This window comes from Motacilla alba, chromosome 28 (genome assembly GCF_015832195.1).
Source record: "Motacilla alba alba isolate MOTALB_02 chromosome 28, Motacilla_alba_V1.0_pri, whole genome shotgun sequence".
Lineage (NCBI taxonomy): Eukaryota > Metazoa > Chordata > Aves > Passeriformes > Motacillidae > Motacilla > Motacilla alba.
In genome coordinates, this window is record NC_052043.1 from 1,642,895 (window position 1) to 1,665,867 (window position 22,973).

Genomic DNA, 22,973 nt, shown 5'->3' on the forward strand with positions numbered 1-22,973 from the left:
AACGGGAACTGGGGGGGAACCAGGAGAGAACGGGAACTGGGACAGAACATGAACCGGGACAGAACAGGAACCGGCGGGGTCTGGGAGAGAATGGGAACGTGGGGGAACCGGGACAGAACGGGGGGAACCGGGAGAGAACAGGAACCCCGGGATGGAACTGGGACCTACTGGGAGCCTGGGTGTGAGACTGGGATTGAACAGGACCTCAGGGTGGAGCAGGGACAGAACAGGAACCGAGGGTGAGACCGGGACCTGCTGGGACCCTCGGTGTGGGACTGGGACCCCGGGGGTGGAACTGGGACCTGCTGGGAGCCTGGGTGTGGAACCAGGCCATCCTGGAGCCCCCGAGTGGAACCGGGACGTGTTGGGACCCTCAGAGTGGAACCGGGACGTGCTGGGAGCCCCGGGAGCCACGGGCAGAACGATCCAGGCATGGAGGAGGTGAGCGGGCACCGCCCGTGCCGGGCACAGCGTAGGGCTGACCCCAAACGGGGCTGACCCCAAACAGCCCAGGACTGACCCCAAACGGGGCTGACGCCAAACGAGAGTTACACCCCGGGACTGACCCCAAACGGGGCTGAGCCCACCCGGAACTGGCCCCACCCGGGACTGACCCCACACGGGACTGGCCCCAGCCGCTCCCGGGGCTCCCGGTGCCGCGCTCCGGGGTGGAACTCCCGCTGCGGACCCCGGGCCGGGCTGGTGGCCCAGCGGGCCGGGCTGGTGACCAAAGCTCATCCCTGTGCCAGGAGAGCCCGGCAGGTGCCACCCGCTGTGCCCCCGGTGCTGAACGGGGCACTGGCACCCCCCCGGGCACCCCCATGGGCACCCCGGCCCGGGCCCCGCGCCAGGAGGAGGAGGAGGAGGAGGAAGAGGAGGGTGACGAGGACGTGGCCGGTGACACCGAGGACATCCCGCTGCTGGCAGGGGCGGCCCCGCGACAGCAGAGCCCCGCCAGGTACCGGCACCGCCCCCGCGCCACCCGCGGGGACACCGGGACAGCGGGGACACCGGGACTGAGGGGACAGTGGGGACACCGGGAGCGCGGGGACATCGGGACCTCACCGTGCCCTTCCCCGCCCCGCAGGGAGGATGAGGACGGCTGGGAGGCCACCGCCACCGTCCCCGCTGCCAGCCCGACCGGTGAGCTCCGTCCCCCGTGCCACTACAAGTGCCACCACCGCGCCGTCCCTGCCCTGACGGCGGCCGTGTCGCCGTCGCTGTCCCCAGCGCGTAGCCCGGACCTCTTCGAGCGCCTGCAGCACGCCGTGAGCTCCCTGGAGCGCGCCGCCTTCTCCCGCCACCGGCAGCCCCCGGCGCGGCCGCCGCCCGCCCCGGGCTGGCACCGAGCGCTGCAGGTGAGCCACGGCACGGCCGCGGTGCCCACGGCGGCACGGCGGGCACCGACTAACCGGCCTGGCACGGGCAGAGCCTGCAGGAGCTGAGCCGGACCCCGGGCTGGGCGCTCCGCCGCTGCCCGGAGGTGGCGGCGGGACCGGGGCCACCGGCGGAGGTGGCGGCGGCGGCGGCGAGGAACGCGAGCCTGCGGGCGAGCCTGGCCCGGCGGGACGAGGAGCTGCGCCAGGCCACGGCCGCGCTGCGGGGGCTGCGGGGCGAGCGGGAGCGCCTGCAGGGCAAGGTGAGTGCGGGGCGGGACGGCGGGTGCCACCCGAGGGTGTCACCGGTGCCACCGTCGGGGTGGCACCAGAGCGGTGCCGGTGCTGAGCCCCGTGTCCGGTTCAGGTGCGGGACCTGCGGGAGGCTCTGGCCAGGCTGGAGGAGCCGGGGGGATCTGGCAGTGACACCCCCGGGGCCGATGACACCCCCGGGCCCAGCAGCCCTCCGGGGCACCGGGTGAGTGCGGGGCTGGGGCACGGGTGGGTCCTGCCCTGGGGTCCCCCGTGGGGTCCCAGGGTCCCCTTCTCACGAAGTCACCCGGGCTGGTGACGGCGCTCGGTCCCACGGGGTGCAGCCCCCCGGGGTGACCCCCCCGGACCGCTCCCCTCCATGTCGCCCCCTCCCCTGCAGCCCCCCGCGCCGCTGTCCCCGCTGTCCCCGCTGTCCCCGCTGTCCCCACAGCCCTCGGCGGGCCCCGGCCGGGAGCAGGAGGAGCGGCTGCAGCAGCTGCAGGGGTGAGTCCCCCCGAGCCCCGAGTGCCCCCCGAGCCCCGAGTGCCCCAAACTGCCCTGGGGACACTGAGGCACGGCTCAGGTGCCCCCAGGTTCCCATTCAGTCCCGGTTCCCCCGGGAGCTGCAGGGGTGATTCCCCCCCAAGCCCCGAGTGCCCCCCGGGCCCCGGGTCCCCCGAACCCCCCCGGGGACACTGAGGCACGGCTCCGGTGCCCGCGGGCCCGCAGGCTGCTGGCGCGGCTGCAGGAGGCGAACCGGGAGCTGCTGGCGGCGCTGGGCGAGTGCAAGGGCGAGGCGGAGCGGCTGAGCATGGAGCTGGGCCGGAGAGAGGCCCGCAGCAGCGGGCTGCGGCTGGCGCTGCGCTGCAGGTGACACGGGGACACGGATGGGGACAGGGGACACGGGATGGGGACAGGGGACAGGGATGGGGACAGCCCCACTGAGCTGCAGCCGGCTGCGGCTGGCTCTGCGCTGCAGGTGACAGGGGGACAGGGACGGGGACAGGGATGGGGACGCGGGATGGGGACAGGGACAGGGGACAGGGATGGGGACAGCCCCACTGAGCTGAAGCAGGACGTGGCTGCAGGTGACAGGGGGACACGGATGGGGACAGGGGATGGGGACAGGGGCAGGGATGGGAACAGCCCCCCTGAGCCTCTTGTCCCACAGCAGCGGGCTGCGGCTGGCGCTGCGCTGCAGGTGACAGGGCTGGGGACAGAGACAGGGCTGGGGACAGGGGACAGGGCTGGGGACAGTCCCCCTGAGCCCCTCGTCCCCCAGTGAGCGCTGCGGGGGGGCCTACGCCGCCCTGCTGGACCTGGTGCGGGCAAAGGTGGCACCGGAGGGTGGCACCCGTGGGGGTGAGTGACAGTGAGGGGACACCGGGGGGATACTGGGGGTGACTGGGGGGAACTGGGGGTTATGAGGGGGATACTGGGGGGATACTGGGGAGTGATCTGGGGGGATACTGGGACTGCTGGGGAGGATACTGGGGGGATACTGGGAATACTGGGCAGATACTGGGACTGCTGGAGAGGACACTGGGAATACTGGGGAGGATACTGGGGGATACTGGGGGTTTGGGGAGGATACCAGGGGGATACTGGGAATATTGGGGGAATAATGGGGGAACACTGGGATTGCCGGGAAGAATACTGGGGGGATGCAGGGAGCTTGTGGGGCTTTCCAATGCCACCCACACCCCTTTGCGGGCACCCCTGGGCAGCGGCACCGCCCGCACCGTGCCCAGGAACCGTGGCAGAACCGAGCCCGGGCCGTGAACCGGGACCCGGCCCTGCCACATCGGGACCCGGCCCCGCCGCACCGGAACCGAGCCCGGGCCGTGAACGGGGACCCAGCCCCGTCACACCGGGACCCGGCCCCGCCACATCGGAGCCCCCGGGGCCAGCGGAGCCGGACAGCCGTGAGGACCCCGCGGACAGCCCCGGGGCTCACAGGTACCGGGGGGCGCGGGGGTCCCGGCGCTGAGTCCCCCCCGGGTGCCCCGTGCCCACCGGCGCCGTGCCCGCCCCGCAGCCCCCGCGGGATGGAGGAGGGAGCGCTGCGGGACCTCATCCGGCGGCTCCGCGCCGAGCAGGCGGCGGTGGAGGGGTCTCTGCTGGACGCCCCCGAGCCCGCGGAGCCCCCCCGGGAGCGCGACCCCCGGGCCCGGGCGGAGCGGGCGCTGCGGGAGGCGCGGGCGCTGCTGCCCGGCTGGAGGCGGCCGGAGAAAGAGGAGCTGCTGCAGGAGCTGGCGGTGCTCAAGGTGGGGTTGGGATCCTTCCATGGATCCCTTCCATGGATCCTTTCATGGATCCCTCCGTGGATCCTTCCCTGGGTCCTTCCATGTATCCCTTCATGGATCCCTCCCGTGGTTTCTTCATGGATTTCTCCATGGATCTCTCCCTGAATCGTTCCCTGGATCCCTCCATGGATCCCGCCATGGATCCCTCCCTGAATCCTTCCCTGGGTCCTTCCATGGATCCCTCCCTGGATCCCTTCATGGATCCCTTCATGGATCCTTCCCCGAATCCTTCTCTGGGACCCTCCCTGGATCCCTTCATGGATCCGTCCCCGGCTCCCTCCCGGCTCCCTCCCCGGTCCCTGCCTGTCTCCCCGGCCGTGCCTCAGTTTCCCCCGCGGTGCCAGGAGGCGCTGGCGGAGCTGCGGACGCGGCTGCAGCTGGCGCAGAAGGAGAAGCGAGCCCTGGAGCTGCTGCTGGCCGCGCACGGGCCCCGCGAGGCCGCGCTGCGCCTGCTGCTGCGGGAGCGGGAGCGGGAACGGCACCGGGAGCGGCACCGGGAGCGGCACCGGGAGCGAGAACAGCGGGACGGGCGGGACGGAGCCTCCGGCAGCAGTTCCAGCAGCAGCTCCGGCAGCAGCTCCGGCAGCAGCTCCGAGGAGGTAGGGATGGATGCCACGGGGCGGTTCCCGGGATTTGGGGGATGCCGAGGGATGGGAGACACCGGGAAATCTCCGCAGGAGGCGCGGAGGGGCCGGGGGGCGGCGATGGCGCCGGGGAACCGCCCGGACCCCGAGAGAACGAGGGAGGAGCTGCTCCGGATCCGGGCCAGGTGAGGGGTGGGAGCTGCTGGGGGCTGGGATGGTGTGGGATCGGGAATTGTGTGGGGCTGGGAATGGTGCGGGGCTGGGAATTCTGTGGGATTGGGAATAGTATGGGGTTGGGAATTGTGTGGAAATGGTGTGGGGTTGGGAATTCTGTGGGATTGGGAATTGTGTGGGAATGGTGTGGGGTTGGGAATGGTGTGGGATTGGTAATTGTAGGGGATTGGGAATTGTGTGGGGCTGGAATGGTGTGGGACAGGGAATTCTGTGGGGCGGGGAATGGTGCGGGGGTTGGGAATGGTGTGGGATTGGGAATTCTGTGGGACAGGGAATTCTGTGGGGCTGGAATTCTGTGGGACAGGGAGTTCTGTGGGGTCGGGAATGTTGCCGGGCGGGCTCGGGGTGGCCCTGGTGACAGTGCCCCGTGTCCCCAGGACGGAGCAGCTGCGGGGCCGTGCCCGGGAGCTGGCGCTGGCCCTGGAGCAGGGCAGCGCTGCCAGCCGTGCCCAGCAGGCACAGAGTGCCACCGTCACCCTGGAGCTCCTCCAGGCGCACAGGTGGGGCTGGGCATCGGCGCCGGGGTCCCCTGGGTGCCCTGGATGTCCTGGGTGACCTGGGTGTCCCTCGGTGTCCTGAGTCCCCTGGGTGCCCCTGCATGTCCCTGGGTGCCCTGGGAGTCCTGGGTCCCCTCGGTTCCCTCAGTCCCCCTGACTCGCCTTGGTTCCCTGGATCCCTGACTCCCCTCATTCCCCTGGCTCCCCAAATCCCTAAATCCCGGCTCCCCCAACTCCCTAACTCCCTAAACTCCAAAATCCCCATCTCCCCCGATTCCCTGACTCCCTAAATCCCAAAACGCCCGTCTTGTCTGAATCCCCAGGATCCCCCCAACTCCCTGACTCCCTAAATCCCAAGAACCACATCTCCCCCAATTCCCTGACTCCCTAAATCCCAAGAACCACATCTCCCCCAACTCCCTGACTCCCTAAATCCCAAGAACCACAGCTCCCCCAACTCCCTAAATCCCCAAATCCCCGACTCCCTAAATCCCTAAATTCCAAAAATCCCTGGCTCCCCTGGATCCCCTTGGCTCCCCTGACTCCTTAAATCCCAAAATCCCAAAACCCACAGCTCCCCCGATTCCCTGACTCCCTAAACCCCAAGAACCACAGCTTCCCCCAACTCCCTGACTCCCTAAATCCCAAGAACCACAGCTCCCCCAACTCCCTAAATCCCAAAATCCCCGACTCCCTAAATCCCTAAATTCCAAAAATCCCTGGCTCCCCTTGGCTCCCCTGACTCCTTAAATCCCAAAATCCCAAAACCCACAGCTCCCCCGACTCCCTGACTCCCTAAACCCCAAGAACCACAGCTCCCCCACCTCCTTGACTCCCTAAATCCCAAAACCCCCGACTCCCTAAATCCCTAAATTCCAAAAATCCCTGGCTCCCCTTGGCTCCCCTGACTCCTTAAATCCCAAAATCCCAAAACCCACAGCTCCCCCGACTCCCTAAACCCCAAGAACCACAGCTCCCCCACCTCCTTGACTCCCTAAATCCCAAAACCCCCGACTCCCTAAATCCCTAAATTCCAAAAATCCCTGGCTCCCCTGACTCCTTAAATCCCTAAATCCCCAAACCCCCATCTCCCCCGAATCCCCCGACTCCCCAAACCCCCAAACCCCCGAACCCCCCGCTCCCGCATCCCCCTGATGCCGGTGCCCGGTGCCCGCAGCTCGCTGGCGCTGGCGTACCGGGGGGCGCGGCGCAAGCAGGCGGAGCAGCTGCGGCGGCTGCGGGCGCGGGCGGCGGCGCTGCGGGGCCAGCACGGCCGCAGGGAGCGAGCCCTGGCCCGGACACTGCGGGAGCTGCGGCGCGGCGGAGAGACCTGCATCTAGGGAGCCCCGGAAATTCCTGGGGAAACTCGGAATTCCCTGGGGAAACTCGGAAATCTGTGGGGAAATCTGAAAATCCATAGGGAAGTCTGAAAATCTGTGAGGAAATAAAAAAATTTATGGGGAAACCCAAAAATCTATGGGGAAAGGCGAAAAGCTGTGGGGAAATCTGAAAATCTGTGGGGAGCCCCGGAAATCCACGGGGAAATCCGAAAATCTGTCTGGTGTCTGCCTGGTGTCCGTGTCCGGTGTCTGTCCGGTGTCCGTGTCCGGTGTCTGTCCCATGTCCAGTGTCTGTCCGGTGCCCATGTCCGTGTCCAGTGTCTGTCCAGTGTCCGTGTCCAGTGTCCGTGTCCGGTGTCTGTCCAGTGTCCGTGTCCAGTGTCCGTGTCCAGTGTCCGTGTCCAGTGTCCAGTGTCCGTGTCCAGTGTCTGTCCGGTGCCCAGTGTCCATGTCCAGTGTCTGTCCGGTGCCCACGTCCGTGTCCGGTGTCTGTCCATGTCCAGTGTCCGTGTCCAGTGTCCATGTCCAGTGTCCATGTCCGGTGTCTGTCCAGTGCCCAGTGTCCGTGTCCATGTCTGGTGTCTGTCCAGTGTCCATATCCAGTGTCCATGTCCGGTGTCTGTCCGGTGTCCGGTGTCCGTGTCGGTGTCCGGGGCCCGGCTGACCCCGGGGTCGGGGGTCGGGGCTCGGCCCCTTTTGAGATTCAAATTCTCTTTGTGCGGGGTCAGGCCCCCGTGAAAGGCCGGGGCCACCTCGGCCTGGGGACAGCAGGGGACACGGCAGGTGGCACCGGGACATGGCAGGTGGCACTTGGCGCTGGCGCCTCCCCCCACCACATCCCGCTGAGCCCACGGCCACCGCGAGTCGCCGGTTCGTGCCTCAGTTTCCCCGCTGGAAAGGCGGAGGGGTGGCGTCAGCGCCGGGGATTGTCCGGAGGTGTCACTGTCACCGCTCCTTGGGGTGACACTGGGGACACGGGGGGTGGCAATGTGGGGACAGCAAGGCTTGAATGCCCAGATTGGCCGAAAATCAGGGATTTGAGCCCAAAATCCTCAATTTCACCCATGGGGTATCGGGGGCATGGACGGACAGAGGGATGGGGTGGTTCCGATCCAATCCCAGCCCAATCCCAGCCCGATCCCAGCCCAATCCCAGTCCAATCCCAGTCCAACCCCAGCCCAATCCCAACCCAATCCCAACCCAATCCCATTCAAAACCGATCTGATCCTGATCCAGTCCCAATCCCAGTCCAATCCTGTTCCAATTGTGATCCAATCCCAATCCCATCCCAGTCCAATTGTGATCCAATCCCATTCCAATCCTATTCCAATCCCAGTCCAATCCCGTTCCCATCCTGATCCAATCCTGATCCAATCCCAGTCCAATCCTGTTCCAATCCTGATCCGATCCCGATCCGATCCCAAATCCACACTGCGGATCCCCCGGTTGTTTCACCCACTAAAAAAAAATCCCGGATAATTTTTAGGATCTTTCCCTGACCCCCCCCCCCCCCCCAAGGCCAGGTTTGTCCTTCAGCAATGATCCGGGATGATTTTTGGCATCTTTTCCCGCTTTTCCACCATCCCCAACCCCATCCCCCACACCCCACCAGAACCCCAAACCACCCCGAAGCCCCCGGAGCCGCCGCCGACCCCAAAAAGGAGCCCGGAAAAACCTCGGAGCCTCCCCGGGGCCCTTTTGTGGGGCGGGAGCAGTGGAGCAGAGCGAGGAGGAGGAGGAGGAGGAGGAGGAGGAGGAGGAGGAGTGGGAATTATTCGGGAATTTGGGAACTGGAATTCCTCCACAGGGGTGGGAATGGGAATTATTTGGGAACTGGAATTCATCCTGAGGGGTGGGAATGGGAATTATTCAGGAATTCGGGAATTTGGGGACTGGAATTCATCCTGAGGGGTGGGAATAGGAATTATTCGGGAATTATTCAGGAATTTGGGAACTGGAATTTGTCCTGAGGGGTGGGAACAGGAATGATTTGGGAATTATTCAGGAATTTGGGAACTGGAATTCATCCTGAGGGGTGGGAACGGGAATTATTCAGGAATTATTCGGGAATTTGGGAACTGGAATTCCTCTGGAGATCAAAACAAACCCGGATCCGATTTCCGCCTCTGTTCCCGGATTGTTCTTTTGGGGTTTTCTTGGGGTTTGGGTTGTTTTTTTTCTCCAGGGAATCCGAGGCCATAAATCCCAGCCTGGCACGTGGGGAGGATGGGGGTGACCCCGCTGGGCCCGGATTGGGATCCCCCAAAACCCGGCCCCGTTCCCAGCTGGGTTTTCCAAGGGTTATCCCATGATTTCGGGAATTGGGATCTTTTCAGGGCACCCTAAATCCAGGGAATTGGGGCACCCCGCTCTTGGGGACATTGTGGGGAGAGGGGATCGGGATCCCCCAAAAGCCAGCCCCGTTCCCAGCTGGATTTTCCAGGGGTTATCCCCTGATTTGTGGGGCTTTAGGATCAAACCCCTAAATCCAGGGAATTGGGGCACACTGCTCTTGGGGACATTGTGGGGACAGGGGGAACTCTTGACCCCAAAACCCTGTTCCCAGCTTGGTTTTCCCCCATAATTTGCAGGGCTTTAGGATCAAACCCCTAAATCCAGGGAATTTGGGGTTTCATTCCATTTATGGCCATCTCTGCCTCACCCCAATTCCAGGCTCAGATTCCCTTTTCCCCTAATCCCGACCCCGAACCCGGATCAGGAACTCCAAGGCCGATCCCAGCCTGGCACCTCGGGGACACCGCGAGGTTTTTGGGGTCACTTTGGGGACTTTGCCCCCAAAGTGCCCGGGGCAGGGCGGGGTGTCGGGGTCAGGCACCTTTTCCCGCTGGGATTATCCCGATTATCCCGGGTTAATGATTCCCAGGAATCCCAGCACCCACCGGGAGCCCCGACGGGTCCGACTGGATCGACCGCATTGCGGCCGCGTTTATGGGGCCGCGGGGCCTTTATGGGGCCTTTTAGGGTCTCGGGACTTCATGGGGCCACGGGGACCTTTGGGGCTGTGGGGACCTTTTGGGGCCACGGGGAATCAATGGGGTCTCAGGACTTCATGGGGCCATGGCAATTTTTGAGGTCTCAAGACTTTGTGGGGTCTCAGAACTTTTTGGGGTCTCAGGAATTTATGGGGTCGTGGGACTTTTGAGGGTTTCAGGGCTTCATGGGGCCGCAGGGCCTTTATGGGGCCGCGGGGACTTTATGGGGTCACAGGACTTTCTGGGCTCTCAGGACTTTATGGGGCTGTGGGGATTTTATGGGGTCTCAGGACTTTATGGGGCCATGAGATTTTATGGGGCCGCAGGGACCTTTTGGGGCTGTGGGATCTTTTGGGGCCACGGGGACTTTATGGGGCCATGGCACTTTTTGGGGTCTCAGGACTTCATGGGGCCACAGGGAACTTTTGGGGCCATGGGGACCTTTTGGGGCCGTGGGGACTTTATGGGGACATGGGACTTTTTGGGGTCTCAGGACTTTATGGGGCTGCAGAAATTTTTGGGGCCTTTTTGAGGTCTTAGGACTTTATGAGGCCATGGCACTTTCTGGGGTCTCAGGACTTTATGGGGCTGCAGAAATTTTTGGGGCCTTTTTGAGGTCTTAGGACTTTATGAGGCCATGGCACTTTCTGGGGTCTCAGGACTTTATGGGGTTTCAGAACTTTATGGGGCCGTGGATTTTTGGGGCAGGACTTTTTGGGGTCGTGGAACGTTATGGGGAACGTTATGGGGCCCCAGGAGTTTTCCTGGTGCAATGTGGGGTTCCCAGTACAACGCCAGGCTCCCAGTTTGATGCTGGAATCCCAATGATCCCGGTTTGATCCCGGATTCTCAGTGATCCCAGTTTGACCCCGGAATCCCAGTGATCCTGGGGCGATCCAAGTTTGATCCCAAGTGATCGCAGTTTGATCCCAGATTCCCGGTTCCGTGCTGGGATCCCGGTGCCGTGTGGGGCTCCTGTCCCAGTGCCAGGCTCCCAGTTTGATCCCGGGATCCCCGAGCCGTGCCAGGCCCCCACTTGGATCCCGGGATCCCAATTTGATCTTGGGATCCCAGTTTGATATTGGGATCTCAGTGCCAGGCTCCCAGCCCCATCCCGGTTTCCCAGCCCCATCCCGGTTTCCCGATCCCATCCCGGTTTCCTGATCCCATCCCGGTTTCCCGGCCCCATCCCGGTTTCCTCATCCCATCCCGGTTTCCCGGCCCCATCCCGGTTTCCCGGTCCCATCCCGGTTTCCCGATCCCATCCCGGTTTCCCGGCCCCATCCCGGTTTCCCGGCGCTCCCGGTGCCCGCCGAGCCCCGGGGGTTCCCGAACCGCCGCGGGGGCCCGGGAGGGGCCCCGGCCGCCGCCTCCGGTGCCCGAACCGCGCTCTCCATCCCCGCTCCCCCCGGCCCCGCTGGTCCCGGTGGCCCCGCTGGTCCCGGTGGCCGTTCCCGACCCGCGGGGCGCGGGGGGCGGGGAGCGGCCCCGGTGCAGCGGCGGCGGCGGGGCCGGGACCGGGGCAGGACCCGGGAGCGGAAGGGGAGGAGGCCGGGGAGGAGCATCCAGGGCGGCCACCGCGGCAGCGGCTGAACTTTGCTCTTTCACGGGAGGCGGGGAGAGCCCCGGGGCTCGGCGGAGCCGGTCCCGCCGCACCCGCAGCCGCACCGGCACCGGGCTGCGAGCGGCGGCGGGGCCCGGAGAGCGGCGAGGGCGAACCGGGGCAGCGCCGCCTCCTTCCTCCTCCTCCTCCTCCTCCTCCTCTTCTCCTCCTCCTCCTTCCAGCCGGTGCCGCGGAGCGCAGGAGCCACCGGGGGCGGGAGCGGCCCCGCATGCGGCCGGTGCCCGCGGGGGGATGCGCCGCGCCCCGGCCCCGCCGCCGCCGCCGCCGCAAAGTTTCCGCGGGGCCGTGAACCGGCAGGAGGAGGAGGAGGAGGAGGAGAGCGGCAAATCCCTGAGGGGGCGACCCCAAAAAAAAACCTAAAAAAGAAAAACTACCCCAAAAAGCGGCGCTTTTCCCAGCAGGCGGTTCCTCGGTAAAACTTACCGAACTCGGAGCGGGGAAGCACCGGGAGGGGAAGAACCGGCAGCAGAACCGGGAAGGGAAGAACCGGGAGCAGAACCAGCACCGGGAAGGGAAGAACCGGCAGCAGAACGAGGAGGAGAAGAACCGGGAGCAGAACCAGCACCGGGAGGGGAAGAACCGGGAGCAGAACCAGGAGGAAAAGAACCGGGAGAAGAACCGGGAGGAAAACCGGGAGAAGAATCAGGAGAAGAACCGGGAACAGAACCAGCACCGGGAGGAGAAGAACCGGGAGCAGAAGCCGCACCGGGTGAGAAGAACCGGGAGGAGGAGAAGCACCGAGAGAAGCACCGGGAGGAGCACCGGGAGGAGCAGCAGCACCGGCCGGCTCCGCTCGATGCGGCGCTGAGCCCCCGCGGCCCCGCGGAGCCATGGCCATGGTGGCCGGCGCTTGGGGCGAACCGAACGGTGGCGGAGCCGGTGGCACCGGAGGCGGCGGCGGCGGCGGCGGAGCGGAGGAGGCGGCGTCCCCCGGCGGCGGCGGCAGCGACGCGGAGCACGGCGAGGAGGAGCGGCCCGGGGCCGGCGCGGACTGCGTGGTGTGCGGGGACAAATCCAGCGGGAAGCACTACGGGGTGTTCACCTGCGAGGGCTGCAAGAGCTTCTTCAAGCGCAGCATCCGCAGGAACCTCAGCTACACCTGCAGGTGACAGCGGGGGGACAGCGGGGGGACACCGCCAGAGGAGCAGGGGGACACCGGGGACACCGGGGACACCGGGGGGACACCCGGAGGGGAGCGGGGGAACAGCCGGGGGGATCCCGTCTGTGGGTGAGTTGGGGTCTCGGTGTGGTGGTGCTGGGGGTGTCCCAGTACAAACCAGTGGCTCCCAGTACAGCACGAGGCTCTCCCAGTACAAACCAGTGGCTCCCAGTACAGCACGAGGCTCTCCCAGTACAAACCAGTGTGCTCCCAGTACAGCACGAGGCTCTCCCAGTACAAACCAGTGGCTCCCAGTACAGCACGAGGCTCTCCCAGTACAAACCAGTGGCTCCCAGTGCAGCGTGAGGCTCTCCCAGTACAAACCAGTGGCTCCCAGTACAGCACGAGGCTCTCCCAGTACAAACCAGTGGCTCCCAGTACAGCACGAGGCTCTCCCAGTACAAACCAGTGGCTCCCAGTACAGCACGAGGCTCTCCCAGTACAAACCAGTGGCTCCCAGTACAGCACGAGGCTCTCCCAGTACAAACCAGTGGCTCCCAGTGCAGCGTGAGGCTCTCCCAGTACAAACCAGTGGCTCCCAGTACAAACCAGTGCGCTCCCAGTACAGCACGAGGCCCCCCCAGTGCAAATTAGGGCTCTCCCAGTATAAACCAGTGGCTCCCAGTGCAACTGGGGGTCCCCAGTGCAGCTCGGTACAGCGCTCCCAGTTCCGCCCAGTGGCTCCCAGTTCAGCTGAGGTTTTCCCCCCAGTCCATCCCAGTTTCCCCCAGTCCATCCCAGTATCCCCCATCCCCGGCCACCCCCATTCCCGGTATTCCAGATCCATCCCCCGGCCTCATTCCCAGTCCATCCTGGTCCATTCCCGGTGTTCCCGGTCCATCCCGGTCCATTCCCGGTGTTCTCGGTGTTCCCGGTCCATCCCGGTCCGTTCCCGTCCATTCCTGGTCCATCGCGGTCCATCCCGGTGTTCCCGGCGCTCCCGGCATTCCCGCGGTGCCCGTGACTCACCCCGGGCACGGCCGGGATCCAGCGGGAGCCGCGGGAATGCCGGGAGCGCCGGGAACACCGGGATGGACCGCGATGGACCGGGAATGGACGGGGATGGATCGGGAACAACGGGAATGGACCGGGATGGACCGGGAGCAACGGGAATGGACCGGGAACAACGGGATGGACCGGGAACACCCGGATCCAGCTGGAGCAGGATCCTCTGGAATACCGGGATACCGGGATCTGAGATAATGGGAACGGGGATCCCCTGGAAGTCCGGGATACCGGGAGCAGGGAGCCCCTGGAAGTCCGGGATACCGGGAACGGGGATCCTCTGGAATTCCAGGATAATGGGAGTGGGGATCTCCCTGAATTCCGGGATAATGGGAGCAGGGAGCCCCTGGAATTCCGGGGTTTGGGATCCCTGAGGAATCCGGGATGGGATCCCCGGGAAGTTCGGAGCTGCCGGAACCTCGGGAATTCCCAGAGTTTGGAATGAGGGAATTCCCAATCCCAGGGAGTTCCCAGAGAGCGGAATTCCCAAATCTCCGAGCATCTCCATTCCCTCATCCTGGCTCAGGGAGGGCTCTGGAATTTTTGGGAGAAGGGAGAAGGATCGGGAATCATCCAGGAGCCGTTGGATCCAATCCTGGCTGGAATCGCCTCCTGATCCTAAAATTTTGGGAAAAGTTCCCCAGAAATGATCCTGGAAATTTTTTTTTTCCAGTGAATAAAACCACCAGGATAATTCCTTGGAATTTTGGGAAAAGCTCCCAGAATTATCCCAGATTTTTCCCAACGGGCAAAATCACCGGGATGATCCCACCAGAGCCTTGGAATTTTGGGAGAAGCTCCCCAAAATTATCCTGGATTGTTTCCAGTGGATAAAACCACGTGGGAAATTCCTTGGAATTTTGGGAGAAGATCCCCAGAATTATCCCGGATTCTTTCCCAGGATAATTCCTTGGAATTTTGGGAAAAGCTCCCCAGAATTATCCCGGATTCTTTCCCAGGATAATTCCTTGGAATTTTGGGAAAAGCTCCCCAGAATTATCCCGGATTCTTTCCCAGGATAATTCCTTGGAATTTTGGGAAAAGCTCCCCAGAATTATCCCGGATTCTTTCCCAGGATAATTCCTTGGAATTTCGGGAAAAGCTCCCCAGAATTATCCCGGATTTTTTTTCCCAGGATAATTCCTTGGAATTTCGGGAAAAGCTCCCCAGAATTATCCCGGATTTTTTCCCTGGATAATTCCTTGGAATTTCGGGAAAAGCTCCCAAAATTCCTCCCGGATTTTTCCCCAAGGGCCGAACCCTCCCCCAGCATCGGGAAAAAAATTCCCAAAAATCCCCTCCGGAGTTTTCCAATGGGAAAGGCGGCAGCGAGCTGGGAAATTTGGGAAGCTCCGAAAGGCCCGAGCTGTGCTAATGACTTAATTAGGGCGGGTAATTAGCGGGAGCGATAATTAAAGGCACTTTGAATATGCAAATGAGCCCGGGGCCGCTTTGGATTCCCGGAACAAAAGCGGGATCCTGGAGCTTTGTTCCTCTGGAAAAAGCCAAAAATTCCCAAGTCACTTCCTGGCTTTTGAAATTTAAAAAGAAAAAAAGGGAGAAAAACGTCGGGAATATCCCAAAATTCCATCGATTCCCAAATCACTTCCAGGCTTTGGAAATTAAAAAAAAAAAAAGGGAAAAAAACTTCAGGAGTCTCCCAAATCCCGGTGTTGTCAGCCCTTCCCTGTCCCTTTCCACTGGGAAAAATCCGGGATCATTTTGGGGAGCTTTTCCCAGAATTCCAAGGAATTATCCTGGGGGAAACATCCAGGTGATTTTGAGGAGCTTTTCCTAAAATTCCAAGGAATTTCCCACGTGGTTTTATCCACTGGGGAAAAAAACCCAAAAAAATCCGGGATAATTCTGGGGATCTTCTCCCAAACTTCCAAGGCTGTGGTGGGGATGACCCCGGTGATTATCTGGGATATTTCTGGGAGCTTTTCCCAAAATTCCACAGGCATTGTGGGAATTATCCACTGGGAAAAATCCAGGATCATTTCTGGGGAACTTTCCCCAAAATTCCAAGGAATTACCCTGGGAAAAAAATCCGGGAGAATTCTGGGGATCTTTCCCCAAAATTTTAGGAATTACCCCCAGGTGGTTTTACCCACCGGAGACAAAAAAATCCGGGATAATTTTGGGATCTTTTCCCGCTGCTCCCAGACCTTGGGGGCTCCCCTGGGTGTTTTCATCACTGGGAAAAACAAAAACTCCGGGATAATTCCCGTTTTTTTCCCGGTTTTCCCAGCCTTTCCCGGCCGTTTTGCGGGAATTCAGGCCTGGATGAAGACGTCAGGGCCGCTCCTGATCCTGCTTTTCATCGGGATCACGTTCCCGGCCGCGCCGGGGATGTTGGGGATGAATTAATTCCGTGTTGGGATTCCGGAAAGTTCCGTGCCGGGATTCCCACGGCTGCCGCGGCTCCGGGCCGGGAATTCATCCCAAATTCCCTTTTCCCGCCCCGATTCCGGCTGGGAAGGGATTCCCCGCTCTGGGATCAGCCTGGGAATGGGATCTGGGGGGGTGGGATGGGAGAATCCGTGTGGGAAGGGGAGGCAGGAGCCCCTTTCCAGGGAATTTGGGAATTTTGGGGATGAATCCACGGGCCAGGATCCATTTCCAGGGATTTTGGGATGAATCCGTGGGCCAGGACCCCTTTTCCGGGGCTTTTGGAAATTTTTGGATGAGTCCATGAGCCACGCCCCCTTTTACAAGGATTTTAGGAATTTTGGGATGTATCTGTGGGCCAGGAGCCCTTTTTCCAGAGATTTTGGGAATTTTGGGAATTTTTGGGATGAACCTGTGGGCCAGGACCCCTTTTCCAGAGATTTTGGACCCCTTTTTCGAAATTTTGGGAATTTTGGGATGAATCCATGGGCCATGTCCCCTTTTGCAGGGATTTTGGGATGAATCCATGAGCCAGGACCCCTTTGGGGAATTTTGGGATGAATCCGTGGGCCAGCACCCTTTTTCAGGCTCTGAGGAATTTTGGGAATTCTCTCCCTTTATCCCAGAATCCCGTGGGATTTGGGGTCAGCTCTGCCTGAGGGATTTCAGGCCCAGCCCCGCAGGAAATTCCTGGAATTCCTTGGAATTCCTGGAGCCGCTTCCATGGGACCACCAATGATTAAATCCCAAAAGCTTTTCCAGAGGCGAAAGGGATCGGGCTGGAAATCCGGTGGGATTTTTTGGGATCAGGATGAAAATCTGGTGGGATTTTTTGGGATTGGGATAAAAATCCAATGGGATTTTTTGGGATCAGGATGAAAATCTGGTGGGATTTTTTGGGATCAGGATAAAAATCCAGTGGGATTCTTTGGGATCAGGATGAAAACCCAGCAGTATCCATGTAGGATCAGGATGAAGATCCAATAGGATCCATGTGGGATCAGGATAAAAATCCAGTGGGGCTTTTTTGGGATCGGGATGCAAATCCGATGGGATTTTTTGAGATCAGTATAAAAATCCAGTGGGGTTTTTTTGGGATCGGGATGAAAATCGGTTGGGATTTTTTGGGATTGGTATGAAAATCTGGTGGGATTTTTTGGGATCGGGATAAAGATCCAAAAGGTTTCTTTCCAGTAGGATCCGTGTAGGATCAGGATGATCCAGTAGGATTCATGTGGGATCGGGATGAAAATCCACTGGGACTTTTTGGGATCACCATGAAAAAAACCCCATCAGCAAAGACCATTCCCAGCAAATCCCATAAAAATCTGGGGAATGGGCTCGGGGTGGATTTGGGGGGCGCTGAAATTCCCGGGAATTGCGGCTGATCCCGATGATTCCCCCAGATCCAACCGGGACTGCCAGATCGACCAACACCACCGGAACCAGTGCCAGTACTGCCGCCTCAAGAAGTGCTTCCGCGTGGGCATGAGGAAGGAAGGTAGGGAAGAATTCCCAAGGAATCCCGGGAATCCCAGGTTTTGGGGGGAAAAAATAATTTTTTCCCCATTTTTTGGGGATTTTTTGGGGATCTGTGTGGGGTCAGGATGAAGATCCGGTGGGATTTTTTGGGATGGGGATGAAAATCCAGTAGGATCCGTGTAGGATCAGAGTGAAGATCCAGTGGGATTCTTTGGGATCAGGACTAAAATCCAAAAGGCTTCTTTGGGATCAGGATGAAAATCCAGTAGGATCCATGTAGGATCAGGATGAAAATCTGTTGGGATTTTTTGGGATCGGGATGAAAATCCACTGGGATTTTTTGGGACCAGGATGAAAATCCATTGGGATTTTTTGGGATCAGGATGAAAATCCAGTGGAACTTTTGGGGATCAGGATGAAAATCCAGTGGAACTTTTGGGGATCAGGATGGAACTTTTGGGGATTCTTTGGTATCAGGATGAAGATCCAGTGGGATTCTGTGGGATCAGGATTAAAATGCAGTGGGAATTTTTGGGATCGGGATGAAAACCCAATAGGATCCATGCAGAACCAGGATGAAGACCCAGTGGGATTTTTTGGGATCGGGATGAAAACCCAATAGGATCCATGCAGACCCAGGGTGACGATCCAGTGGGATTTTTTGGGATCGGGATGAAGATCCAGTGGGATTTTTTGGGATGGGGATGAAGATCCAGTGGGATTTTTTGGGATCGGGATGAAGATGCAGTGGGATTTTTTGGGATTGGGATGAAAACCCAGTAGTATCCATGCGGAACCAGGATGAAGACCCAGTAGGATCCATATGGGGTTGGGATAAAAATGTGGTGGGATTTTTTGGGATTGGGATGCAAACCCAATAGGATCCATGCAGACCCAGGATGATGATCCAGTGGGAATTTTTGGGATCAGGATGAAAACCCAGTAGGATCCATACAGGACCAGGATGAAGATCCAGTGGGATTTTTTGGGATCGGGATGAAAACCCAATAGGATCCATGCAGACCCAGGGTGACGATCCAGTGGGATTTTTTGGGATTGGGATGAACATCCAGTGGGATTTTTTGGGATCGGGATGAAGATCCAGTGGGAATTTTTGGGATCAGGCTGAAAACCCAGTGGGAATTTTTGGGATTGGGATGAAAACCCAATAGGATCCATGCAGGACCAGGATGAAGACCCAGTGGGATTTTTTGGGATCGGGATGAAAACCCAATAGGATCCATGCAGACCCAGGGTGACAATCCAGTGGGATTTTTTGGGATTGGGATGAAGATCCAGTGGGATTTTTTGGGATTGGGATGAACATCCAGTGGGATCCATGCAGGACCAGGATGAAGATGCAGTGGGATTTTTTGGGATCGGGATGCAAACCCAGTAGGATCCATGCAGAACCAGGATGAAGACCCAGTAGGATCCATATGGGGTTGGGCTAAAAATGCGGTGGGATATTTTTGGATCGGCACGCAAATCCGATGGGATTCTTTTGTGCTCGCCATGAAAACCCCGACCCTCCTCCCCCTCTTCCAGCCGTCCAGCGGGGCCGAATCCCCCCGAGCCACTCCGGCAGCAGCCCCAACCCCCTCCCGGCCGGCGACTTCTTCAACGGGCAGCCGGTGTCGGAGCTGATCTCGCAGCTGCTGCGCGCCGAGCCCTACCCGGCGGCGCGCTACGGCTCGCAGTACGCGCAGCAGCAGCAGCCGCCGGGCAGCGTCATGGGCATCGACAACATCTGCGAGCTGGCCGCCCGCCTGCTCTTCAGCACGGTGGAGTGGGCGCGCAACATCCCCTTCTTCCCCGAGCTGCCCGTCTCCGACCAGGTGGCCCTGCTGCGGCTCAGCTGGAGCGAGCTCTTCGTGCTGAACGCGGCGCAGTCGGCGCTGCCGCTGCACATGGCGCCGCTGCTGGCGGCCGCCGGCTTCCACGCCTCGCCCATGTCGGCCGAGAGGGTGGTGGCCTTCATGGATCAGATCCGAGTCTTCCAGGAGCAGGTGGAGAAGCTCAACCGGCTGCAGGTGGACTCGGCCGAGTACAGCTGCCTCAAGGCCATCGCGCTCTTCACGCCCGGTGAGGGGCTGGGGGCGGGCGGGAGGGGCAGGGAGAGGTTTCTATGGGGTTTTTTGAGGTTTTTTGGGGTTGGGGATGGGCAGGGAGAGGTTTTTATGGGGTTTTTTGAGGTTTTTTGGGGTTGGGGATGGGCAGGGAGAGGTTTTTCTGAGGGTTTTGGGGTTGGGGATGGGTAGGGAGAGGTTTTTATGTTTTTTTTCTGAGAGTTTTGGGGTTGGAAATGGGTAGGGAGAGGTTTTTATGGGTTTTTTTTGAGGTTTTTTGGGGTTGGAAATGGGTAGGGAGAGGTTTCTATGGGGTTTTTTGAGGGTTTTGGGGTTGGGGATGGGCAGGGAGAGGTTTTTATGGGGTTGTTTGAGGGTTTTGGGGTTGGGGATGGGTAGGGAGAGGTTTTTATGTTTTTTTTCTGAGGGTTTTGGGGTTGGGGATGGGCAGGGAGAGGTTTTTATGGGGTTTTTTGAGGTTTTTTTGGGGTTGGGGATGGGCAGGGAGAGGTTTTTATGGGGTTTTTTGAGGTTTTTTGGGGTTGGGGATGAGCAGGGAGAGGTTTTTATGGGGTTTTTTGAGGGTTTTGGGGTTGGGGATGGGCAGGGAGAGGTTTCTCTGGGGTTTTTCTAAGGGTTTGGAGGGTTGGGGATGGGCAGGGAGAGGTTATTCCGAGGGCTTTTGGGGTTGGGGATGTTCCCAATGGATTTGGGGATATCCCCAGTGGATTTGGGGATACTGCACTTCGGGATATTCCTCTGGGGACATTCCCAGTGGATTTTGGGATACTGGACTTTGGGGATATCCCCCTGGGGACATTCCCAGTGGATTTGGGGATACTGCACTTTGGGATATTCCCCTGGGGACATTCCCAGTGGATTTGGGGATACTGCACTTTGGGATATTCCCCTGGGGACATTCCCAATGGATTTGGGGATACTGGATTTTGGGGATATCTCCTTGGTGACATTCCCAGTGGATTTGAGGATACTGGATTTTGGGGATATTCCCCTGGGGACGTTCCCAGTGGATTTGGGGATACTGGACATAGGGGATATCCCCCTGGGGACATTCCCAATGGATTCGGGGATACTACACATCGGGATATTCCCCTGGGGACGTTCCCAGTGGATTTGGGGATACTACACTTTGGGATATTCCCCTGGGGACGTTCCCAGTGGATTTGGGGATACTGCACTTCGGGATATTCCCCTGGGGACATTCCCAGTGGATTTGGGGATACTGGACATTGGGGATATCCCCCTGGGGACATTCCCAGTGGATTTGGGGATACTGCACTTCGGGATATTCCTCTGGGGACATTCCTAGTGGATTTGGGGATACTGCACTTCGGGATATTCCCCTGGGGACATTCCCAGTGGATTTGGGGATACTGCACTTTGGGATATTCCCCTGGGGACATTCCCAATGGATTTGGGGATACTGGATTTTGGGGATATCTCCTTGGTGACATTCCCAGTGGATTTGGGGATACTGCACTTCGGGATTCCCCTGGGGACGTTCCCAGTGGATTTTGGGATACTGGACATTGGGGCTATCCCCCTGGGGACATTCCCAAGGGACCGCGTGCCAAACGCCGCCGTTGCCTTGCAGACGCCTGCGGGCTGTCGGACCCGGCGCACGTGGAGACGCTGCAGGAGAAGGCGCAGGTGGCGCTGACCGAGTACGAGCGCTCGCAGTTCCCGTCGCAGCCGCAGCGCTTCGGGCGGCTCCTGCTGCGGCTGCCCGCGCTGCGCGCCGTGCCCGCCGCCCTCATCTCGCAGCTCTTCTTCATGCGCCTGGTGGGCAAGACGCCCATCGAGACCCTGATCCGCGACATGCTGCTGTCCGGCAGCACCTTCAACTGGCCCTACGGCGCCGGGCAGTAGGGACGGGCGCGCGGACGGACGGCCGGACGGACGGCGGGATGGATGGACGGATGGATGGATGGGCAGCGGGACGGATGGATGGACAGCGGGATGGGCCGGAGAACGGGACGGGCCGAACAGCGGGACGGATGGACGGCGGGACAGATGGACAGTGGGATGGGCCAGAGAACGAGCCGGGCCGGACAGTGGGATGGGCCCGAAAATGGAATGGGCCAGAGAACGGGACGGGACGGACAATGGGACAGGCCGGACAATGGGATGGGCTGGACAGCGGGACGGACAGACAGCGGGACGGACAGACAGCGGGATGAGCCAGACAGCAGGATGGGCCAGACAATGGGACAGGCCGGACAATGGGACAGGCCAGACAATGGGATGGGCTGGACAGTGGGACAGACAGACAGCGGCATGAGCCAGACAGCAGGATGGACGGACAGCGGGACGGGCCAGAAAATGGGACGGGCCAGACAATGGGACAGGCCGGACAGCGGGACGGACAGACAGTGGGATGAGCCGGACAGCAGGATGGACAGACAGTGGGATGGGCTGGACAATGAGATGGACGGACAGCAGGATGGGCCGGACAGCGGGACAGACGCTCCCCAGGAAGGGGATTGGGATTCTCCGCAACGCCGGCGGCTCCCGGTCCCACCGGAATGGGGGCGCGCCCTCGCGGGTTGTGCCTGGAGAGTTGCGGGGTTGGCACCAGAGGTTTCAGAGTCCTGGTGTTGTCCCAAAATGTTTTGGGGTCCTGGCATTGTCACAGGAATTTGTGGAGTCCCGGCATTGTCCCCAAAAGTTTTGGGGTCTTGAGATTGTCCCCAGAAGAGGTCCCAGTGTTGTCCCAAAAAGTTTTGGGGTCCTGGCATTGTCACCAAAGGTTTTGGGTCCTTGTGCTGTCCCCAGAAGAGGTCCCAATGTTGTCCCCAAAAATTTTGGGTCCTGACGTTGTCCCAGAAGTTTTGGGGTCCTGGTGTTGTCCCCCAAAAGAGGTCCCAATGTTCTCCTCAAATTGTCCCCAAAAGTTTTGGGGTCCCGGCATTGTCCCCGAAAGTTTTGGGGTCCTGGCATTGTCACCAAAGGTTTTGGGGTCCTGAGGTTGTCCCCATAAGTTTTGGGGTCCCGGTGTTGTCCCCAGAAGAGCTCCCAATGTTGTTCCCAAAGGTTTTGGGGTCCTGGCGTTGTCCCCAGGGTATCCCCAGAGTTGGAGGGGACACACAAGGGACACAGACCCCCCCCCGGGACTGTCCCCCCCGGCTGGCACCAGGATGAGCCAGGATTTGGGACTTCAGGATTTGGGATTTTGGGATTCCAGGAACATTCCCGGCCGATGGAATCCTCGCTCCGCCATATAAACTCATTAATTAACGCCAATTAAAGACGTTTCCTACAACCCCAGTGGTCTGGAATGAGCCAAGATTTGGGATTTCAGGATTTGGGATTTAAGCTTTTGGGATTTCAGGATTCCGGATTTGGGATTTCAGGATTTTGGGATTTCAGGATTTTGGGATTTGGGATTTCAGGATTTCGGGATTTGGGATTTCAGGATTTTGGGATTTCAGGATTTGGGATTTCAGGATTTTGGGATTCCAGGATTTTGGGATTCCAGCACCATTCCCTGCTGACGGAATCTTCGCTCTGCCATATAAACCCGTTAATTAATGCCAATTAAAGACATTTCCTACAATCCCGGGGTCTGGATTTGGGATCTGCAGAAAAATTGGAACTGGGGAGATCAAACCCATCCCAAAAATAGGGAACATTCCATAAA

The 22,973-nt window shown here is 60.1% G+C and overlaps 2 protein-coding genes across 5 annotated transcripts; both read left to right on the forward strand.

Moving 5' to 3' along the window:
- On the forward strand, positions 1-6,702 carry LOC119712412 (Usher syndrome type-1C protein-binding protein 1-like). Of its 4 annotated transcripts, XM_038163598.1 has the most exons (15): positions 1-441; positions 750-958; positions 1,088-1,143; positions 1,231-1,358; positions 1,430-1,639; positions 1,744-1,854; positions 2,029-2,132; positions 2,358-2,498; positions 2,911-2,990; positions 3,356-3,587; positions 3,667-3,895; positions 4,261-4,533; positions 4,612-4,703; positions 5,130-5,252; positions 6,427-6,702. In XM_038163598.1, the coding sequence occupies exons 1-15, from the start codon at positions 433-435 to the stop codon at positions 6,587-6,589; spliced, it is 2,160 nt and encodes a 719-aa protein (XP_038019526.1). In that variant the 5' UTR covers positions 1-432; the 3' UTR covers positions 6,590-6,702. The 4 variants fall into 4 exon arrangements, with proteins under 4 accessions (XP_038019526.1, XP_038019523.1, XP_038019524.1 ...); XM_038163595.1 differs by having other exon boundaries at positions 1,088-1,358; XM_038163596.1 differs by having other exon boundaries at positions 1,088-1,358; positions 4,279-4,533.
- Positions 6,703-11,556: 4,854 nt separating this feature from the next.
- On the forward strand, positions 11,557-22,619 carry NR2F6 (nuclear receptor subfamily 2 group F member 6). The gene is made up of 4 exons (XM_038163627.1): positions 11,557-12,311; positions 17,168-17,262; positions 18,792-19,328; positions 20,928-22,619. Exons 1-4 carry the CDS (start codon positions 12,037-12,039, stop codon positions 21,200-21,202), a joined length of 1,182 nt encoding a protein of 393 aa, XP_038019555.1. The 5' UTR covers positions 11,557-12,036; the 3' UTR covers positions 21,203-22,619.
- The last annotated feature ends 354 nt before the right edge of the window (positions 22,620-22,973 follow it).